This window comes from Maylandia zebra, linkage group LG16, assembly GCF_041146795.1.
Source record: "Maylandia zebra isolate NMK-2024a linkage group LG16, Mzebra_GT3a, whole genome shotgun sequence".
NCBI lineage: Eukaryota > Metazoa > Chordata > Actinopteri > Cichliformes > Cichlidae > Maylandia > Maylandia zebra.
Window position 1 is genome coordinate 18,762,109 of NC_135182.1, and position 20,642 is coordinate 18,782,750.

Consider the following 20,642-nt stretch of genomic DNA (forward strand, 5'->3'; position numbering starts at 1 on the left):
CAAGCCTTTGTCTTGAATTGTGTGTTTTCCCCCTTTTTTCTTGAGCTCATTAACATATTGTAGATTTGGGGAAAAATTGAAAGGTTTTTGAGTCAAAAGTGTAAAAGATATTTAGATATTTAATATAGCATGAAATACATGTGTGTAAAAATACAACATGGACACCTGGCAATACAATAACTTTGTTTTAAGATTAGTTATTTAGCTTATTTCATTTTGTGGGGCTTTTACAGCTTAATGAAAATGATTCTTGTCACAAAATCAGTGTATGCAATTTAAAGAATTTGAAGAAATGCTTCTTCAAGCACTTAAAGTACTTTTAAAGGTCAGCCGTGTTCATTCTGGGACTGTTGAGTTGATGGGTCTGAAACGTAGCACTTTTGTTTTTTTCTTTTTATGGAAAGGGATTTAAAAAAAAAAAAAAAAAAAAAGGATTGGACTCAGGAATGAGGCTTAGTCTGTCATACCAAATAATGAAACTCATGACCAGTTCAAATCTCAGCAGGAAAACAAAGGCTTAATGGGAGACCATCTACAAAAAAAGTGACCACAAAAGCAATGCGGTGCAGCAAAGTGGAGGAAGGTGGTTTGTGGACGACCCCAGTTAGTGCCTCACAGAGTTCTCCAAGGATTCTCCGTCTGCGTCTACATCCTCATAGTCTTGTAGCTCGCTGGAAATGTGGATTTCAACTGTACTAGACTCTGAACCTAGCAAGACAAAATAGGGGTAGATTACTTGGTGCTTCTGCGCATTACACCAACTCAGCTTATCAAAACTGCGTATTTGTGTTAACATATATCTTTCCATGCAGCTTTTAATGTGGAAATGATGATTTGTGGTTTTTAAATGCATTAAAAAAAAACATGGTCTATAAACAAGAATGGGGGGAAAAAACATATTCTTTCAAAGATTAACTTTATTTTTTAATATACGTAACATGTCAGGGACACTGGTGGTACAAAGCACTGAAAGGATTTTGTCCATGAGGTGTACGGTGCACAATTGTCACTCAGGGATAAAATTAACATGAATATGCTGCAAATGCACATAAGTGTTGAGCTACAGTACATATAGATATAACTGGGAGTTGTTTCCACGATATTCAAAAGGACTCAGCATATAAAGTTTGAATATTCACAATGAAAAATTAGCTGAACTTTAAAACAGCTTTTGAGGGACTATAGCGTTATAATCTCTTCAAATTATAAGTTAGAATTGCTGCTATATTATGCACTGATGTCAAATTATAGACCAATTTGTGTTGCTGTACTTGATACAATTTATATATATATATTTTTTAATAAGCTGGTGCAGCTTAATGGATGCTTAGCATAAATTGAAAATTGTGTTATCACAGCTTGTCCAGCAGAGCAGCTTCAATTCCTTTTTGCAGTTTTCACATCCTTTTTTTAGCGCATGTGGCAGAGAATGAATCACAGAGCAGATGTGAAGCAGTGCGTCACAGTAAGTTGCAAACGTGTTTGTGAAATACATTGCTGGAAAGTCAAAGAATGAACTCGTCATTTTCTTTTTTCGATGTAATCTGCATACTACATCGAACGCTTTAGGTACGTCTCACTTGTACGGGGTTGGACCCTCTCTTGCCTTCAGAGCTGCCTTAATTCTTCATGCAAGGAATCAACAAGGTGCTGGAAACATCGCTCAGATTCTGCTTCATATTGCCATGATAGCATCGCACAGTTGCAGCAGATTTGTTAGCTCCACATCCATAATGCAAATCTGTTCCACCAGATCCCAAAGGTGCTCTATTGGATTAAGATCTGGTGACTGTGGAGGCCATTTGAGTACAGTGAACTCCTTGTCGTGTTCGAGAAATCAGTTTGAGAAATCTGAGTCTTGACAGGAAGCGTGGGGATGGAGGCAACCGTGAGAAGATGGGTACACTGTGGTCATGATCAGATGAACATTGTCAGCAACAATACTCGGGCAGGCTGTGGCATTTAAACGCTTAGCGAATAATAAGGGGGGCAAAATGTGACAAAAAAATATGCCACACACCATTACATCACCTGAGCTTTGATACAAGTTAGGATTGATCCATGCTTTCATGTTGTTCATGCCAAATCCCAGCTTTTCTGAATCATCAGACCAGGCAACTTCATTATTTTTAAATTTAAAAATACATCTTCTATTGTGGTGAGCCTCTGCAAACTGTAGCCTCACTTTCCTGTTCTTAGTTGACAGGAGTGGCACCAAAGTCTATTCTTCTGCTGTGGTAGCCCCTCTGCTTCCAGGTTTGATGTGTTCTCTTCTGCCATAGTTATTTTGAGTTACTGTTCCCTCCCTATCAGCTTGAAGGAGTCACTCTTCTATGACTGCTGGCATTAAGAAGGCATTTTCATACAGAGAAGTGCTGCTTACTGAATATTTTCTCTCTTTTGGACATTAAACCCTAGAGATGGTTGTGTGGGAAAATGCCAGAAGGTCAGCAGTTTCTGAAATACTCAGACCAACCCCTTTGGCTCCTACAATAATGCCGTGTTCAGAGTTACTTAAATCACCTTTCTTCCCCATTCTGATGCTTGAACTTCAGCATATCATCTTAATAATGTCTGGATGCCTAAATGTATTGATTTTCTGTCATGTGATTGGTTGATTCGATATTTACATCAAGCAGTTAAACAGGCGTACCTAATAAAGTGGCTGTTGAAAGTATATATGCAGAATCTAATCTCCTTATTTTTCCTGGCTAAAAGTCAGTATCAGACAGAGTGATGTATTCTACCTGTTTTTCTTTCTTATTGGCTTCCACTGCTCTCTGTTTATTATCTGCACTTAATGTGCTGTGTGATAGCTTGGCACCAGAGTAGCACCTTGAAAAACTGCAGCTGATGAAATTACACAGCATGTCAGTCATCTATAAATAAAGCAACACATTCAGAGCGATAGCAGCAAAGTTCTAATCACTTTAGTTCATTCTCCACAGAAAATCTTTTAACTTCCTGTGCTCTGCAGTTTCCCATTGCTGTTGCATTCAGTACAAATCAAAAAGAAGAAATGAAGACAATTGTGGAGGGTGTTGCGTAACGTCACAACATGATTCATGGTTCCACCCAGTAAGCGTCAGCTACAGTACAGCAGTACAATATAAAATTCAATTTAAAATGAATCACAGCGAGCTTTATGTTTGCTTTAGTGGCTCTCTACTGTGACTAGGCCATTGCAACACCTTGATAAAGCTCATTTATTTTTAAAAAAGACAAAACAAAACATAACAGTATTCAGATCTCAAAGAAAATACTAAACCGTGCTTCATATTAAGGGGAGGTAGCCCATACAGTATATGATGCTGATATCTTTTTAGCATCACCAGCCCTGATATACTGGCGAGCTGCTACCACCATTGACATGCCGTTTACCTTCTGAGAGGACGCTGATGGCATCAGAGTGGTGTTGCCCGTTTCCCATCATGTTCTTCTGTGATTCCTGGACGTGACTCTGGTAAAGCAGAGTAGTTCCCACCACAGGGTTATGGGAAGTCATGTTAGCTGCTGAAGTAGAGACAGAGTCCCAGACCAGCTCCCTCCTCTGCTGCAGGCTGAAGTCAATGTCAAAGCCTGTCCAGCCATGAAAGGCCAGGGTGTTAAGGAAAGCCTGCATGGGGTTCAGTATACCCTGAAAGAGTGGAATATAAAGGTTTTCAAGGGATTGCATGCAGGTTAAAGTAGCGTGCTGTACGCTGGTTTCCTGTTAAAACCCACCATGATAAACCATGTGATGAGCGCTGTGTTCCTGATATTCCTCAAACTATTGTCACTGATGTCTATCTGCATCTCCAGGTAGAAGAGGAGGCTCTCATTAATGATGTTGGGAACCCAGCTAAAACATCGGAGAAGAAAAAACCCCCACATCTTATTACAAGAACATTAAAATGTTAATGATGTTTCTTATTTACAAATCATTGAAAAGACCTAATGGTTAGGTATAAAAAGTTTGAAATCACAAATAATTGTTTTGCATGTTTTGGCCTGTTTACTGAAATTGAAATATTGAAATCTTTAAGCAGGCTTGGCTTTAGTTTCTGTGACTGTGTGAGTTTTAAAAATCAATTTGCCCTCAGGTTCATCCTCATAAACACAAAATTTAATGCAGTTAAATTTAAGTTATTAAAAGAATACTGGATTAATAACTTCTCGACCTAGCCTCCGAAATATAACCTGGCCTTTCTTACAGTGTGAAGTTGCCAAAAAACTTGCCAAGACTGATAATTTGCTGTCAGTGGAAAGAATTAGTCTGGATCACCCATCCATAAAACTACAACGTTTTTTACATTCTGGTTTTTAAACCGGTTAAACCTTAGGCAGTATATAAAAGACAGGCATACAGTCATGGGAAAAAGGTTTCTCATTATTTTATGCAGTCCTGTGGAAAAATAAGTGCACCCCACGATTCAATAGCTTGTAGAAACACCTTTAGCAACAATAACTTGAAGTAATTGTTTTCTGTATGACCTTTGCAGTCTCTCACATCAGTGTGGAGGAATTTCAACCCCATCTTCTTTACATCATTGCTTCAATTCATTGAGGTTTGTAGGCATTTGTTTATGCACAGCTCTCTTAATGTGTTGCCACAGCATTTCAGCACTGACGTCTGGAATTTGACCGGGCCATCACAACACTTTTCTTTTTTAACTGTTCTGTTTTAGATTTTTTCAGCCAAACTTCAGTATGACAGATGGCCTTACATTTCACTCATTTCACAGACATTTTAATATTATGATATTTAGAGGAGTTCATGAACATTTGCCATGCTAAATGAGGCCTGTAGAGTCCGATATCTAGCTAATGGGTTGTTTGCAATTAATCTGAGCATTGCATTGGGTCTGTATTTTGAATTTATTGGGGAATTGTGGCATTGTTTACACACACCTGGATGCTACAGCCCAGCAAGCTACCAAAACTTCACAGAATAAACTTCACAGGTTATTCACAGGGTGTCGTTCGAGAGTTGGGGCTTTCTCCCAATTATTGTAGGATCTTTACTTTGAAACAGCTGTTGTTAGTGATTTGATGCTGCATAATAACATTGAATTGAACTGAATTAACAGTGGAAACACTCAGGTTGTTCTTAAAGTTCAGTGGACTCTTTGCCATTTTGTTTTGTACATAGTCACCATGAAACTGGGTTAGGTTTGAGAGGTGGAGCTGAATGAGAAATTGAGGACACGTCACACTGATATGGTAACAACTTCTAAACCACTTGGCAGCTGCACTCTATAATTGTCCATTTTTAATCCAAACAGTACCATGATTTTATAAAATGATGCTATTTTGTGTTAAAAGAGACATGAAAAAAGCAAACGAGACCAGAAACTCTTTAGCAAAGTGTTCACTCAGCTCAGAAATCAAGTGAGATTTTTCTGTATTATACGGTGCGGTTCATGGGTCAAACAAAGGTGATTTAACATGTGGATAGATTCATTTTGTTTCATCTTATCAGTGCATTTTCTGTCTATGTTAACAGGCTGCCGGCTCGTAGCACTAGATTTATATTTACTACATAGCAAGAAGCACTTATTTCCTTCCCAAAACTAGTTCTTAACTTACCAAATAAAGAACACCAGCATAATTTTAAAGAAGCGTATTTTTATCTCACTCGCCAGCCGCCTCTCATTTTCCGTATAGATTCCTTGTCGTCCTTTCAGCAAAGATGTCACTAGGCGAGAGAGATGAGAAAGCATCTTATTTCCCCTCATTTACATGTGTAAGAAGTTGCATTTGTCAGAGAAATTCGAGAGCGAGGAACTCACCAGTAGATACGGTCCGATTAAAAAACACAGGGTTGGCTATGAGAACGAGCAGCATCGGTGCGTATGTGGTGACATAGTGAGGAATAGCATGTTGGAGGCCCTGCTCACAGCTGGGAGAAGAAAAAAAAACATGAGAAATAGTTCATTCAGCATCAAAAATCAACTTTGTGATAGTTAACAGAATTATTGTAATATTTCTCTACGTCAGAAAATGCTGTACTTAACACTTAATAAAAGCCATACAACAGCAGACTTTTTCTATGGAAATAATGACGTTTTTTAAGACATGGTTAGAACCACTGATATGTTTGATAAGTTCTCTGCTGTTATGTTATTGTGGCTGTTAATATGTGAACACGAAAATGTTAATTTTCTATTTTTCCACCAACGGATGCTTAAATGTGCCTGTCAGCAGGACAGCAGTCAGTGGTATCTTACTCAGAAATAGATGGATAGTACAGCATGGCCACTCCTTCAACACACAGCAGCACAGCCAGGCCCCATGTAATCATGTGGTAGAGTATAATGGTGCTGTTGGGGGAGAAGAAAAAACCAAAGTCATGAGACCAAGCTCACACTACGTGTTGTCATTCTTTATCTTGAGGATATTTTTCCCCCATTTATTTGTTGTACAAAATGCAATTGAATAAGACTGAGTGGGGAGAGAAGTACGGGAGGCTTGTAAAACTCAGACTATAGCAACAATAGACAGCATGGAATCCTGCACCTTTAGTTTAGAATAAAAGAGTTGATTCAAACCAGTTTTATCTTGTGAAAACCAAAATATAAAAATACAGGTGGCAGTTGAGCATTGTGAGAGAAAAATGTTTCACACTCTGCTTGGTAAAAATATACTGCTTCAATTTGCATCCTATCAGAGGAGAAGCTAAGGTGATAATGAATTGCGAATGGAAGGTGAGGTGGGGGGAACCTGATTCCCGCAGATGTTTTCACCACCAGGAAGACGTCAACCGCATAACAAAAGGTCCACCAGAAAGAAGCGCTAAAAAACAACTGGATCCACATCTGCAACACATAAATTGCATGCCTTACACTTATTTTACAGATCATAATAACTGATAAAGATGTGTTGTTTACTTGGCTTATCAGCTATTTGTGTCATGTGTGATGATGCATTAAACAAAATGACCTCTTCTGTGCGTGAAGTGAATATTATTGGAACGAACAAATCTAAGTGTATTTTTCTATAATAATTTTTCTAATGTAAAAGTTATTGCTATCCTTTTGTCTTAATAACTACACATCTCTGCTTTCAACATCTGTGTTATCAAGGCATATATAAGTCTATCTCACTATTGCAAAAAAATACATACTGCGCTGCCTACGCAGAAGACTTCTGGCCAGACATCAGTGTTGTTGACTACTGAGATGTGGTCGACGATGTTTGGCAGACCTAGCCACACAGATGATCTTACAATGACACCTGCAAGAAGGAAACAGTGCATGATATTTAATTGTAGCTGCTGAGGAGGAAATCCCGCTTTGCAAGCAAATATAATTAAGGCGAAAACATTACCAGGAGATGTAAACTTGGTGTGGGTTTCATTACTTTTAAAACACCACAGATTTATTATTTTCAGCTTTTATTATTAAGTGCTTTGACTAATTAGATTTAAGTGGCAGCGTCCTTTCAAGAGTTATTTTACAATGTGGAAATATTAACGCCCACCAGGTGTGTTTTATAAGGGTGTTTCCATTTCCTCCATGAAACTTCCTAGCTTCACTGCCGAATGGAACAATGGAAGCACTCCCAGAATCTTTATTACTGTTCTGTATTTCATTTTAATCTGTGTCATCAGCGGGTTTCAAGCTGCTACCCTGCAGCGGTGCATGAATCTCCATGGGCACCAAGTACACAGAAATCAACCCATTTAGAAAAAAAAAGAGGTTGGGATGCTGTGTACAATTTAAGTTAAAGAAATTAATGTATACAATTTAAAACATTTAAAACCTTTGTTTAAATGAAAAGGTTAAACGTTAAAGCTTTAATGACATGTCCATTCTGGATTTGAATGGACATGCCATCAGTGAAAGTTACAAGTCACCAGAAAATCACAGGTTTTGCAGATGTTGGCAAATATGATGGAAAAGAGAATAAAACAATACTGAGATATAAAGTTTTTCTCTTTGTTTGCACTCCTTCTGAAACCCAAAGACTGTTACCAGACTCAACAGCAGCTCAAATACCAGTGAGTTTGAAATGTTAAAATATAATACACTTGACCACTTTCCAGCATTGTTAATGAGTCCCACTTTGTTCCAGACAAACAGTGTTTGGCCCACATTTACTTTGTTGATATCTGCTCACTCTATTAATTAGCAACATCATAAGTACTCAGAGAGCATCTCAGGAGGGGTTTGCCACTCTTTGATAGACTGCCTACAAGAATAACATTTCTCAATATAAAAATTCAAAGAATATGGTTGCATTCTTTACAGTATGCAATAGCATCAAAGATTCAGAAGATGCAGACTACTCGATTCAACAAAGTCAAAAACTATACTGAATAGTTGAAATCCCAAGAAACTGTGGAAGCTTATTTTAGCCATAAAAAAGAGCCAACCACAAGTCTACATTTTGAGTTACTAAGTCAACAATTTGAGATCATAGCACAAAATTTCAATTTATGAATGTCAAAAACAAGCTTTCAAAGAACTAAATAGTGACTTGGACATTAACACTAACTTTAACCACTGGCCAACAGCACAGTTTATTGCTGCATTCACAAATGTGAGCTGAACCTCTACAATGCAAAGGGGGAAAAATACATACAAGATCCAGAAACACTGGTGCCAACTCTGGGTCACGCTCATTTAAGATGGGCATAGGTGAAGTGGAAAACTCACTGTTGCATACCATGCAATCATGCTCTACTAACCGTTCTGTGAAGGCCTATTTAGTGATGAAAGATTCACATGCAGGCACTGGAAAGACCTTATAAGGCCTTACTTATTTCAGCAAGACAATGTCAAACCAAACCCTGCATTTTCTCAAACATCAGTAAATAATATTTGGTGAACGAGTATGTGAAGGAAACTGGCCCGCTGTCACTCATCTAAAAAAAAAGTGCTGGCATCAAATTCAAAATCTAAACAATTTTCAAAATCCAATAATTGCTTTCTCACAGATAAGGATTTCAACAAAAATACATATGAAATAATCTAAACAATCATACTAAATACTGTTTTTATTTACATTTAATTTTTTTACATTTGTATTTGGAAAGATTATCGTGTCATCCCTGTGTGACTTTGAGAAATCCGCCGCATTCCAATCAATCTAGGCCAAGTAAAAGTGCAGCATCTTCTGAGTTATTTCATCACTCACATGAGAGGATCCCGATTCGTTCTTTTGATTTTAATTGAATTCATGACCCTGGGCACACATTTTATCTTGTAAAAATATATGTAGCATCGACTATTGCAGATTAAATCTCACACTTTTCTTTTAACAGACACATTTCTCATAGTTGCACCTATGCAATGCAGTGCAACAAAGGGGTTAAAAGGAAAGTATGTGCGTGCGTAATTAGATCCAGCAAGCAAAACCACGCTGCGAAAACTAACTCGCTCTTTGCCTCAACTATGAAGAGAAAAAGTAGGTCAATGCCAGCAGTTTCTTCTCTACCTGTGCATCCCAATATGTCACATATACTGATGATGAACAATATCCGCGAGGAGGACGCAGGCCTTGGCAGAGGATACTGCCCGAGTCTTCTGTATCCTTTGCGTTTTGGTAGAATTTGTAAAATAGCGAATAAGAGGCTTAAAGCCGCGCTTCCCAGACTTAAGGCGCCGAATAAGACGGGCTGAAAAGTGACCACAAACTCTGTCGCCGCGTCTCGGTTCGGGCAGCAGAAAGTCTCCATCCGCGGAGATGCCATGATGGACTGAAGGAAAAAGCAGCGCGGAGAAAGAGAAAGGAAGAAAATGAACTACCGTGCCAGAAGAAAGAAGACAAAGAAAAGAAAATGAGAGGAAATGACTGAGTCCATGACCCAACTGAGAAATCACGGGGTTGAATCATCATGTGCTTCCATTTAATCCCTGCAGTTGTAGCTTAACTGTGTCACACAAAGCAAGAATCCGACAAAGCGCCGTTGTTTGAAAAGGTCTTAAAAGGTCTTAAAAGGGGTGGCTTCATCACAGTACTCTGTGTATTTATGTATCAGTTTAAACGATTTACAGAAAAGCCCGCAAATGCACAAAACATCACAATATTATGATCTTATTATATTATATTTACATTAGTGTATAAAAATATATGTAAATCAACCAATTAGTCCCCATTTCTGCTGTTAACCCCTTTGCATGACTAATTCCGTTCATTAGAGAAATAGTACTTTTTTACACAGGACGTGAAATACCACACAGACATCCCCAAACATTTAATCTCTGTCAGTCTCTTGGACAGCTGAAAGTTTCAAGCCGGACAGGTGTTGTGCCAAAAAGTGATTTCTGATGTTTCTGTGCGTTTTTATGTGTAATATATTTGCTTATTTTGTTAAACGGACTGTAGTCCATTGAATTTTTAAACAGTGTTAACAAAGAAATGTCCCATTTGTAAATATCTTTATGGCTCTGCGTTATTGTACCCGCATTATAATCAATTCAGGCCTCTATGGCCATTTAAAATATCTTCATAAAACCGTGATGTTGTATTTGTTGATCTTTCTGCTGCCCTCTCAGCCAGAGCTCTTTTGAAAAAGACATTTTTAATGTTAATGACAGTTTTTACCCAGATGAATAAAGGATATATAAAAGTCTCTTTGCCGAAAAACCGACTGCAGCTTCTACCTTGTGACTTGAATTCTCTTTCTGGCTCAGAATGACTTGATATCATTCATCATAGATATGTTTGACCAACAAGTCACTTACATCAGTTTTTAGGCAAATACAGGAAACCACTTGTTGTTAGTTGCTTTTTGGCACAACACGTGATTAAGAAGTGTTCTCTGTAAAGGCAGAAGATCTATGCCCTCCTCCTGGAGGTGATGCAAACCCCTTCATGTCTGCATGCATAAACTGGGACTCCTCCACCTTTTGGTGAGCTGTGAATGGTCCTCTGGTGAGCTGTACCAAGTGATCAGTAAACAACTAAACCTACGTGCTTTGAGTTTATCTATTTGTTTACATTTTTCCTAGTCAAATCGAGTCGTATCTGCACTATGCCCTGTTTAAACGTGATCCACGAGCACGGAAAGCTTGGGTCTAAATGGTTTCAACCCATTTCTTAGACTCCAGACAGAAAAGCTGACATGTGGTGCACTGTGCTTGCATGGGTTAGCTGAGTCTTGTATGAAGTCCAAATACAGGAGAGGTCATAGCTGCTGGATCTGCTTGCCTGGCCTGAGATCTGAGAAAACTGGTGGTCATTTGAAGCAGATTTATTTGGGGAACAAAGCATCAAGGGCCTTCATTATTCTGAAATACAGAGAAGGCATTCATTCAGTTTGCAAAGAGCTTTTCTAATCCATATGCACCTTTCCCTGACAAGGCACAAAGTCAATTGTACAGCGAGTGTGTAGCCTTTTGCCAGAGATTAACAGCTCCCATAGGAATACAATTACAGTATTGATTTGCTTTGAACATCTGCTCTCTGTGACTGCCCTCTGCTGGTCTGCATATATTCTATAGCTCTAAAGAATTGAGCTGATGTAATATGCAATTCTTACATTATGCAAAATACATTTTAATAAATATTTTAAATGAATTAGCTGCTACCATGATTGATTACAGATCAAGTCAAGCTCCACACCCACAAGATTACTGGGCTTTGTGGATCAGTTTGTTGAGTCTGTCTGATGCTTGTTACTCTCAGTCTGCTGCCTCAGCATACCACAGCGCAGCAGATGGCACTGGTCACCGCAGACTCATAAAGCAGCCACAGCATCATCCCACAAATATCCCACAAATATCAAAGGACCTCAGAAAATCCAATAATATACCATGGCATGAAGCGTTATTGCTGAAGAAAACTTTCGAAATGATTAGAGCTACTTTTAACAAACCAGTTGCAACAAAGTGAGCGCTTTATGTCAAGTAACAATTTTCAAGAAAATGTAACCAAAGTCATAAAATCTGGGCATAATTTTAAAGAGCTTATTATATCCGATAACTGGAAACAATATACTGCATGAAGATCAAATTCTTTAAATGTAGAAAGTCACTCTTGCCTCCAAGTTTTTAAACCAATGATGCATAATATTTTTCTGAGGGGGGCACAACTTTATAATAAACACCGAATATTAATTTCCCTTTATTAAAGTTAAAACGCCAGAAACCCCCTCCCCCAGCGCCGCCCATGTTTCCTGCTGGAGAGGATGGGTGTGGAGGTACAGTGTCATATTACACACAAACTACAGACCTGTTCAACAGGCGTCTTTCTCTCGTTTTCTGCACCTCCATTGGCTGAGACTAAAACTGCTGCTTGAAACTAGCCTGCTTCCTGAATGGCAAACACTTTGTGTGACAGGAAATAACACTGACAGAACCAAGGTCAGTCACATATCTACTGAAAAAGATCAAAACAAAAACAAATGAGGACAAAATATATTTAACTCCTAGTTGGACACAGTTCAGTTTAGGTTCCAAAGGCTGTGGCGAAAGACAACCGGGCCACAGAGGAGCTTTTGAACCCACACTGTGAGTTATGTCTGCTGGACAGAAAAACACTCCGCGAGACCCTACATGTCAAAGTGGAACTGTTTGTTTCTCAAACCCTTTGATGAGTGGTGAGTAACAGTGCAAGCTCACACTGCAGCTGGGCTCTATTTACTGCTTTATGCAGAGACTTTCATCCGGTCTTCTAATGTATTCATGTACCTATGCAGGTAGGTTTCTAAGTTAAATAACTATTTTATTTGTCTGCACAAAGATGTTGAATCAGACTGGTCTCCAATTCACGAAGCAGCCTTTAACGGACGTCTCCTCACCCTGCAAAAGCTCATTGATCAGGTAGAGTTTTAACTGAATATTGTAAGTTGTGCTAAAAGGGGAAAAAAAAGTTGCCTTCCCATAATATTAGATGTTAAATAACCATGTGTTTCTCACTATGATGTGAAACCTTTAATAAGGCGACTGTGTCCTCATATGGCAGCTTGCTTTCCAAAAGTTGCTATGTGCATCTACCTCAATGACTCTATATGTGCTGTGTTTTGTTCACAGGGTGCATGTGTAAATCTGAACACTCTGGATATGGCCTCACCCCTTCATGGGGCGTGTACACAAGGTCACACGGCTTGTGCCAAGCTTCTGATGGAAAACGGTGCAAATGTCAGTAAAGCATCATCATGTGGTGTTGGTTTATTTGTGGTTTTTGGCTGAATTCATGAGAATCTCAAATTTAAGACGGTATGCTGTCAGTTTTTGCTTGAAAGAGACTCACAGTTCGTTCCCAAAACAACCATGTCAATTATTGCCAATATTAACTTATTGATGGGAGACTGCAGTAAGATTTTAACCGAATACACAGCCACGGTCGTGCATGGACAATAACTCATTAACAAACAAACATCAGCTGATATAAAGCCAAATTTGTCCAACCACCATTATCAGAATGAGAATCAGAGTCAGAAATTCCCTGAAGAAATTATGTAGTCACAGTCCTTCTAAGACAGTAAGAATACGTAACTAAACAAACCAAAACATGTGTAAATATTTTTAGTGATTTTTTTATTCATTGTTAACCTTATTGCTATATCGCCATGCATCAGGTAAACAGCTCAACTGTGGATGGAAAAACTGCCCTGACAGAAGCATGTGCTCAGGGGCACGTGACCTGTGAATCGCTGCTTCTTCAACATGGAGCTGCTTCCCTGGGGACCAGCCAGTCCAGTTCTCCAATTCATATAGCTGCAACAAAAGGTTCGAGGTCAGACTCAGATATGTGAAAAATCTATCCTGGCAGAAGTCCCAAAATCTCTTGAATGGCAGGCAAAAGCAGATTTTTACAGCAGAACCTTTCAAGAACATTTCTTATCATTGTGGTGATTTCTGTTTCCTCTCCCTAGGTCATCCTGAGTGCATTGAACCTCTTGTTCAGTACGGAGCAGATGTGGATCAGCATGTTGACGAGTTAGGAACCCCTCTCCAGATTGCCTGCTCCAATCAGCATCTGAGCACCGTGAGGAAACTATTGCAGCTGGGTAAGAAAGCTTCTCATTTGAACTTTTATTGCTAAAAGAATATCCATTCTTCCAATATCTTATCAGTTGGTGGAAGACTTTGAGACCTTTTCAATGGCAAAAAGAGAGTGGCAAGGCAAGGCAAGGCAAGGCAAGTTTATTTGTATAGCACAATTCAACAACAAGGTGATTCAAAGTGCTTTACAGAGACATTAGAAACAAGAACAAATAAAAAGCATGATTTAAAATTGAATAAAACAAGCAAATAAACTAACTAACTAATTAACAAACAAACAAACAAACAACAGTATATAAAATCAAAACAGATAAAATCAGAACAGTAGATAAAATCAGTAGTTAAATGTAAGTTTTGAAATTTAAGCTTAAAGTGTGGATTTGGTGCTTTATTCAAATGCAGCTGAGAACAGGTGAGTCTTCAACCTGGATTTAAATAAACTGAGTGTTTCAGCTGATCTGAGGCTTTCTGGGAGTTTGTTCCAGATATAAGGAGCATAAAAGCTGAATGCAGCTTCTCCGTGTCTGGTTCTGACTCTGGGAACTGATAAAAGACCGGATCCAGATGACCTGAGGGATCTGGATGGTTCATACTGGGTCAGGAGGTCATTGATGTATTTTGGTCCTAAACCATTCAGAGCTTTATAGGCCAGCATCAGAACTTTAAAGTCTATCCTCTGACGGACAGGCAGCCAGTGTAAGGACCTCAGAGCTGGACTGATGTGGTCCACTTTTTTGGTCTTAGTGAGGACTCGAGCAGCAGAGTTCTGAATGAGCTGTAGTTGTCTGACTGATTTTTTAGGTAGACCTGTAAAGATGCTGTTACAGTAATCAAGCCTACTAAAGATGAATGCATGGACTAGTTTTTCCAGGTCCTGTTGAGACATCAGATCTTTTATCCTTGATATATTCTTGAGGTGATAGTAAGCTGACTTTGTTATTGTCTTAATGTGTTTTTCTAAGTTTAGGTCTGCATCCATCACTACACCCAAATTTCTCGCCTGGTTTGTGGTTTTTAGATGTATAGATTGAAGTTCTCTGGTGACCTGTAATCGTTTTTCTTTGGCGCCAAAGACTATTACCTCAGTTTTGTTTTTGTTTAGCTGGAGAAAATTGTGGCACAACCAGTCATTAATTTCCTCAATGCATTTACCAAGAGCCTGTACAGGGCCTCGGTCTCCTGGTGACATTGTGATATATATTTGTGTGTCATCTGCATAGCTGTGATAGTTTATTTTGTTGTTGTTTATAATCTGTGCCAGTGGGAGCATGTAGATGTTAAACAGAAGGGGTCCCAAGATGGAACCTTGGGGAACTCCACATGTGATACTTGTCTGCTCAGATGTGAAGTTACCTATTGATACAAAGTATTTCCTGTTTTCTACGTATGTTTTGAACCAGTTTAGTACAGTTCCTGAAAGACCTGTCCAGTTCTCCAGTCGTTTGAGTAATATGTTGTGGTCAACTGTATCAAATGCTGCACTGAGATCCAGTAAAACTAGGACTGACATTTTTCCACTGTCTGTATTCAGACATATGTCATTAAACACTTTGGTCAGAGCGGTTTCAGTGCTGTGGTTCTGTCTAAAACCTGACTGGAAGGCATCGTAGCAATTATTCTGTTTTAAGAAGTAACTGAGCTGTTGAGAAACTGCTTTTTCAATGATCTTACTTAAAAACGGGAGATTTGAGATCGGCCTGTAGTTGTTCATTTGTGTCTTGTCAAGATTGTCCTTTTTCAGTATAGGTTTGATTACAGCAGTTTTTAGTGATTCTGGAAACACACCTGATAATAAAGAAAAGTTGACGATCTGTAACAGGTCTGACTCTAAAGTCTTTGAGACCTTTTTGAAAAAACTTGTTGGCAGGACATCTAAACAGCAGGAGGAGGAGTTCAGTTGACCTAAGATGTCCTCCAGGTCTTTGCTGTTAATAGGTTTAAACTGTTTCATGGTATTTAAACAGTTTTTTGGTGGACACAGTACATATCCTGGATCTGCTGTTGATGTACCAATTGCTTGTCTAATTTTTTGGATTTTTTCAGTGAAGAATTTGGCAAAGTCATTGCAGGCCATGGTCGAATGAAGTTCAGCTGCCACTGACAGAGGAGGGTTTGTTAGCCTGTCAACTGTAGAAAATAAGACCCGAGCATTATGGCTGTTTTTAGTGATGATGTCAGAGAAGTAGGACCTTCTTGCACTCCTCAGTTGTAAATTATAATTGTGAAGTTTCTCTTTATAGATGTCATAATGAACCTGGAGGTTTGTTTTTCTCCATCTGCGCTCAGCTTTCCTACACTCTCTTTTTTCATTTTTCACCAGTGTGGAGTTTCTCCATGGAGACTTTTTCCTTCCAGAGATAACCTTCACCTTAATGGGAGCAATAGTGTCCATTACATTTAACATGTTAGCATTGAAGCTATTGACGAGCTCATTGACTGACCCTCTGGGCAGGTCAGGTGTTAATGGGAAGACCTGGTTAAAAATTGCACTACTGTGTTCAGTTATACACCGTTTTGTGATCACTGTTGTTGATATATTTGTGTGGGCTGAGATTTTACTTTCAAAGAAAACACAGTAATGATCAGACAGGCCCACATCAGACACAGTAACCTTTGAAATGCTCAGGCCTTTGGAGATCAGTAGGTCAAGAGTGTGTCCTCTATTATGTGTGGCCTCTGTTACATGCTGAGTCAGCCCAAAGTTGCCCAGAGTGTTACTCAGGTCTTTAGTCCCTTTGTCCTGAGGGTTGTCCACATGAATGTTAAAATCCCCAGCAATAATTACACAGTCAAAATCAACAGTGGTGCTCCATTGTGCGATATTCAGAGTGCAAGTCTAGTGTTCAATATTTTATTGAGAGAAGCGTACAAAAACTTGCGTATAAAACCCTTTGTGGCTGCAGACAGAGCTGTGGAAAATTAGATAAACCCCTACACACAACATCACATGAGCCAGCATTAGTAGGGGTTGAAGATTGGGTTTATAGAGCAGAGAATTAATTATCTTATTAGACCTGTTTGGTGGAGGCTAGCTGCAGGGGCTACTTTAGAAACTCTTGTAATATCATAAACATTACACACAATAGCAGTACAGGTAATGTAGAGGCTGGATTTTAATAACAAGAAAGGTATATAACATGGAAATATGTGCCATGCTATGGTGCTGCGCAAAGGTTTCAGGCACTAAAGTGAAGATGTCTTGCAAAAATATCATCAGTACTTCAAACCTCAGTGTGCGGTAAACAAACCCAAATCATATCAATATTTCTTGTACCAACATGGCTTTTAAGACAGTAGATCTACTCTGTATATTTGCATGTACTTTCACAAGCTACCTTGCATGTTGCGCTAAGAAACCACAGTCCTCTTGTGGCTTCAGGTTTTGTGTTTTTTCATGTAATCCCAGGCTTGGAGACTCTTAGCATCTTTTGCAGGACTCCTTGTCCTTATTCTTGTAAATTAAAATACAGCAGTTTTTTCCTGACTTGGGTTGTTCAACTGTTCTAACAAAGAAAACCTTTACCTGAACCACAACAAAAGCTTTATTTCATGTAATGTGGGGACATCATATTTGGCCTTTTCTTTTCTTCAGGTGCAAATGTGAACAGCAGCGTGTCTGGGGACTCGCCTCTGCACATGGCCGCCCGTCAGTCCAGCCCTGAGTTGACATCCGTCCTGCTTGAACATGGGGCGGATCTCTTCCTTAGGAACTCAGAGGGCAGGCAGCCACTGGACCTCGCTCCGCCCAACAGCCTTACAGAGAGACTTCTGAAACAAGCAGGAGGTAGTCGAGACTTTGCACTCAAGACTTTGCACTGGGCTGGTGGCGCAGCAAGAAGCTAACCATCTATAACGGCTCATGCTTCTCCCCTGAGTGTCCCCAGGAGTGTCTCCTCTAATGCAGCTGTGCCGACTACACATCAGGAAAGCTGTGGGCAACAAGAGGCTGGGTGCGATTTGTGACCTTCAGTTACCCACAGAACTGATAGAGTATCTGCTCTACCAATCAGACCCAAGGGGAGATCTTAATGCGCTGAAATTCCTCAACCCTGCAACCTCAGATTTTGAGTCTTAAAAGTTTTTGGTCAATAGGGGGCAGACTTGTATAATCTTACATGGTGGCAACAACGTCCTTGCTCCTGGTTGATGATGAACCACAATGTCGGAATTACTTTCAGTGAAAGATATCCTATATCTTTGTTGCTTCCCTCAGGAAGGGAGGCTGGATGGGAAAGACATCAATTAGTCTTGATGTTTAATACAGGTGGATGATGCGCACAAGCTACCAGACGTTAGGCTACTAAAAAAACTCTTTTTTTTTACTCCTTTAAGTTTTTGTTCATAGATATTTTATGTTTCGCTTAGAAATGTGTTGCTCTTAATAGTAAGGCAAATAAAAACGCACTACTGAATGCAATGATTCCTGTTCATACCTTTTTTATTACTCAAGTTTAAGACAAATATTCTAGTGTTAAGATATCTTACTAATGACTTACTGAAAAAGCTGTTGCACTCTTAAAGAGTACATTTGAACAGAAAAACAACATAATTAGAAGCACAATGGATAAAACTAAAATACCCGAGCCCAGAAAAAAGTGAACTTCCTCTGTTTATCATGTGAATTAATCTTATGTCATCATTTCAGTAAAGCCTATTTTTACATAAACACAATCAATACTCTTCTGTGTACCTGACTAAAAAACTGGGCCCTTTATAGATGCTATAGTAAAGATGCAAGATTCTGTTTTTCTTGTGTTGCTCTATGAGGGAACAAGAGCATCAAGATAGAACAACACTGTACACAATGCAATGACTTTTTCTTAAAGGTCACCACTTATGGCTATTCCCTTAAGATGCAATGAGTAGAGGCAGTGGAGGTAGACGAGTTTAAATACCTGGGGTCAACCTTTCAAAATAACCGACAGTGCACGAGTGTGGTGAAAAAGAGACTGCAGGGAGGGTGGAGTGGGTGGAGACGAGTGTCAAGGGTGATTTGTGACAGAAAGGAAGCAGCAAGAGTGAAAGTGAACATTTACAAGATGGTAGTGAGACCTGCTATGATGTATGGTTTGGAGATAGTGGTGCTGACAAAAAGACAGGAGGTAGCAGAGCTGAAGATTTTGATTGGGAGTAACCCAGAGGGACAGGGTTATATCAAAGGAACAGCTCAGTTTGGAATTAGACAGGAGGGGAAATAGATATACTGAAAAAAGGGTGCTGAAGATGGAGCTGGAAGGCAGGAGGGGAAAAAACAGCATAAAGAAGATTCATAGATGTGGTGAGAGAAGACATGCAGAGTTGGTGTGACGGGGGAAGATAGGGTGAGATGGAGGCAAATGACCTGCTGTGGAGACCCCTAAAGGGAGGAACTGAAAGAAGGGAAAAAAGAAGATGAACTTATCTCCATTCCCCAAATCCAGTATTGACAATAAGCTGCTGGTTTCACAGTAAACATTTGTTCCAATGCAGAAACGCCCATAGTTTTATTCAAGAATGTCCTATAACCAGGAACTTTGAGCAAGGCATTACTTTGTAATGCTTAGTCCTAGCAGCCTGTAAGCTTGTCAACAACCTACCAAGTAAGCACTCACTGACCCTTGACCCATATTTAATCAATACATACAACAGAACAGGAGCCAGAGCAGAAAAGAGGCTTATACTAGAAGTAAAAAGCAAGAAATGACTAAAGCAGACAATATGACTGGGATATGGATGCATTTTATGCATCTGTCATTTTTATTGGAAATGAGTAATGCCACTGTATCAAAATCATTGATTTCAACAGGTCATTTACAGATGATGAAGGAGCAGAATGTGCTGCTCCTTCACCTCTGGACATCAACATGATTTTATTCAATTCACCCACAGCCTTCTTGTTGAATGCGGCACTCGTTAACTCCCCATTGATCCCTCTGTTCCAATACGGCGCCCGAACTAAATCGTCACCCCCTCAAACACTGCATTAGCGCCCGGGGCCAGGAACACACGCACGCACACCGAGTTTCGATTTACCTGATCTTTAATGTGAAATCAATGCTACGGAGGAGTTTCTGTCTTCTGCAGCTGCTGGAAAAAAAAGACGTACAATATCCACAGCTTGCAATTAGTGATATCTCGAAAATCAGATGAGGCAAGTCTGTCTGGGAATCACCGTCATATGACCACTTGAATAATTTCCCACTCCAGTCATCCTGGCTGTTTTTGGACTCTCTGCTATTCTTCTGAAATATTTCAGAGTTCAGTCACGTGCTGCATGGCACTCAGATGCACTCCAAAAATCAACCAAGCTATGTGTGACACCAAAGCTTTTACTTTTTTCCCCTCTAGAGGTACACACTCCATTAACCTCTATCCATTTTTTTTTAAAGTGCATTGGCACTTTTTACCCAAATAGTGCAGAATGCACTTCCTAGCAAGGATGCAAGTTTTACATCCAATGCACATTCACTTAAAGCTATCCTATACCTTCTAGAAAGCGCATACACGAAGCTTTCACTTAAAGAAAGACAGCATATTTAGAGTTACCTCTAAAATATTAAAAGCTAGAGATGACAAAACACGATGCCATGTGCAGGGAAACAAAATAAATAAATAAATATTTTGTGGCATGTGAAAGCTGCCCAGTGTTCATAATGAAAGCAGGATTAGTTTACTCATTAATGCATGAAGAATTCTAATCACCCCTAAAATGTAAGCAGCTACCACTGA

The 20,642-nt window shown here is 39.4% G+C and overlaps 2 protein-coding genes across 2 annotated transcripts; one reads left to right on the forward strand and one right to left on the reverse strand.

Annotated features, from left to right (window-relative positions):
* Positions 1–101: 101 nt before the first annotated feature.
* Positions 102–9,890, reverse strand: gpr143 (G protein-coupled receptor 143). Its single transcript, XM_004557860.3, has 9 exons — positions 9,421–9,890; positions 7,106–7,215; positions 6,703–6,797; positions 6,210–6,302; positions 5,772–5,881; positions 5,569–5,677; positions 3,724–3,841; positions 3,382–3,637; positions 102–708 (listed from the first exon to the last, which is right to left on the reverse strand). The coding sequence occupies exons 1-9, from the start codon at positions 9,674–9,676 to the stop codon at positions 605–607; spliced, it is 1,251 nt and encodes a 416-aa protein (XP_004557917.2). The 5' UTR covers positions 9,677–9,890; the 3' UTR covers positions 102–604.
* Positions 9,891–11,346: 1,456 nt separating this feature from the next.
* On the forward strand, positions 11,347–18,351 carry LOC101464244 (ankyrin repeat and SOCS box protein 9). Its single transcript, XM_004557859.4, has 8 exons — positions 11,347–12,290; positions 12,370–12,526; positions 12,670–12,749; positions 12,960–13,067; positions 13,508–13,658; positions 13,805–13,939; positions 17,527–17,718; positions 17,819–18,351. The coding sequence occupies exons 2-8, from the start codon at positions 12,445–12,447 to the stop codon at positions 18,007–18,009; spliced, it is 939 nt and encodes a 312-aa protein (XP_004557916.3). The 5' UTR covers positions 11,347–12,290; positions 12,370–12,444; the 3' UTR covers positions 18,010–18,351.
* The last annotated feature ends 2,291 nt before the right edge of the window (positions 18,352–20,642 follow it).

What these genes read in the sequence shown, in the direction of transcription:
- LOC101464244 (XM_004557859.4), top strand. Translation starts at nt 12,445, where the DNA reads ATGTCTGCTGGACAGAAAAACACTCCGCGAGACCCTACATGTCAAAGT. An exon ending in TGATGGAAAACGGTGCAAAT is followed by an intron (nt 13,068 to 13,507) that starts GTCAGTAAAGCA and finishes GCCATGCATCAG; the next exon opens with GTAAACAGCTCAACTGTGGA. An exon ending in ACTTCTGAAACAAGCAGGAG is followed by an intron (nt 17,719 to 17,818) that starts GTAGTCGAGACT and finishes GAGTGTCCCCAG; the next exon opens with GAGTGTCTCCTCTAATGCAG.
- gpr143 (XM_004557860.3), bottom strand. Translation starts at nt 9,676, where the DNA reads ATGGCATCTCCGCGGATGGAGACTTTCTGCTGCCCGAACCGAGACGCG. An exon ending in TACTATCCATCTATTTCTGA is followed by an intron (nt 5,882 to 6,209) that starts GTAAGATACCAC and finishes TTCTTCTCCCAG; the next exon opens with CTGTGAGCAGGGCCTCCAAC. An exon ending in ATGCTGGTGTTCTTTATTTG is followed by an intron (nt 3,842 to 5,568) that starts GTAAGTTAAGAA and finishes CCGATGTTTTAG; the next exon opens with CTGGGTTCCCAACATCATTA.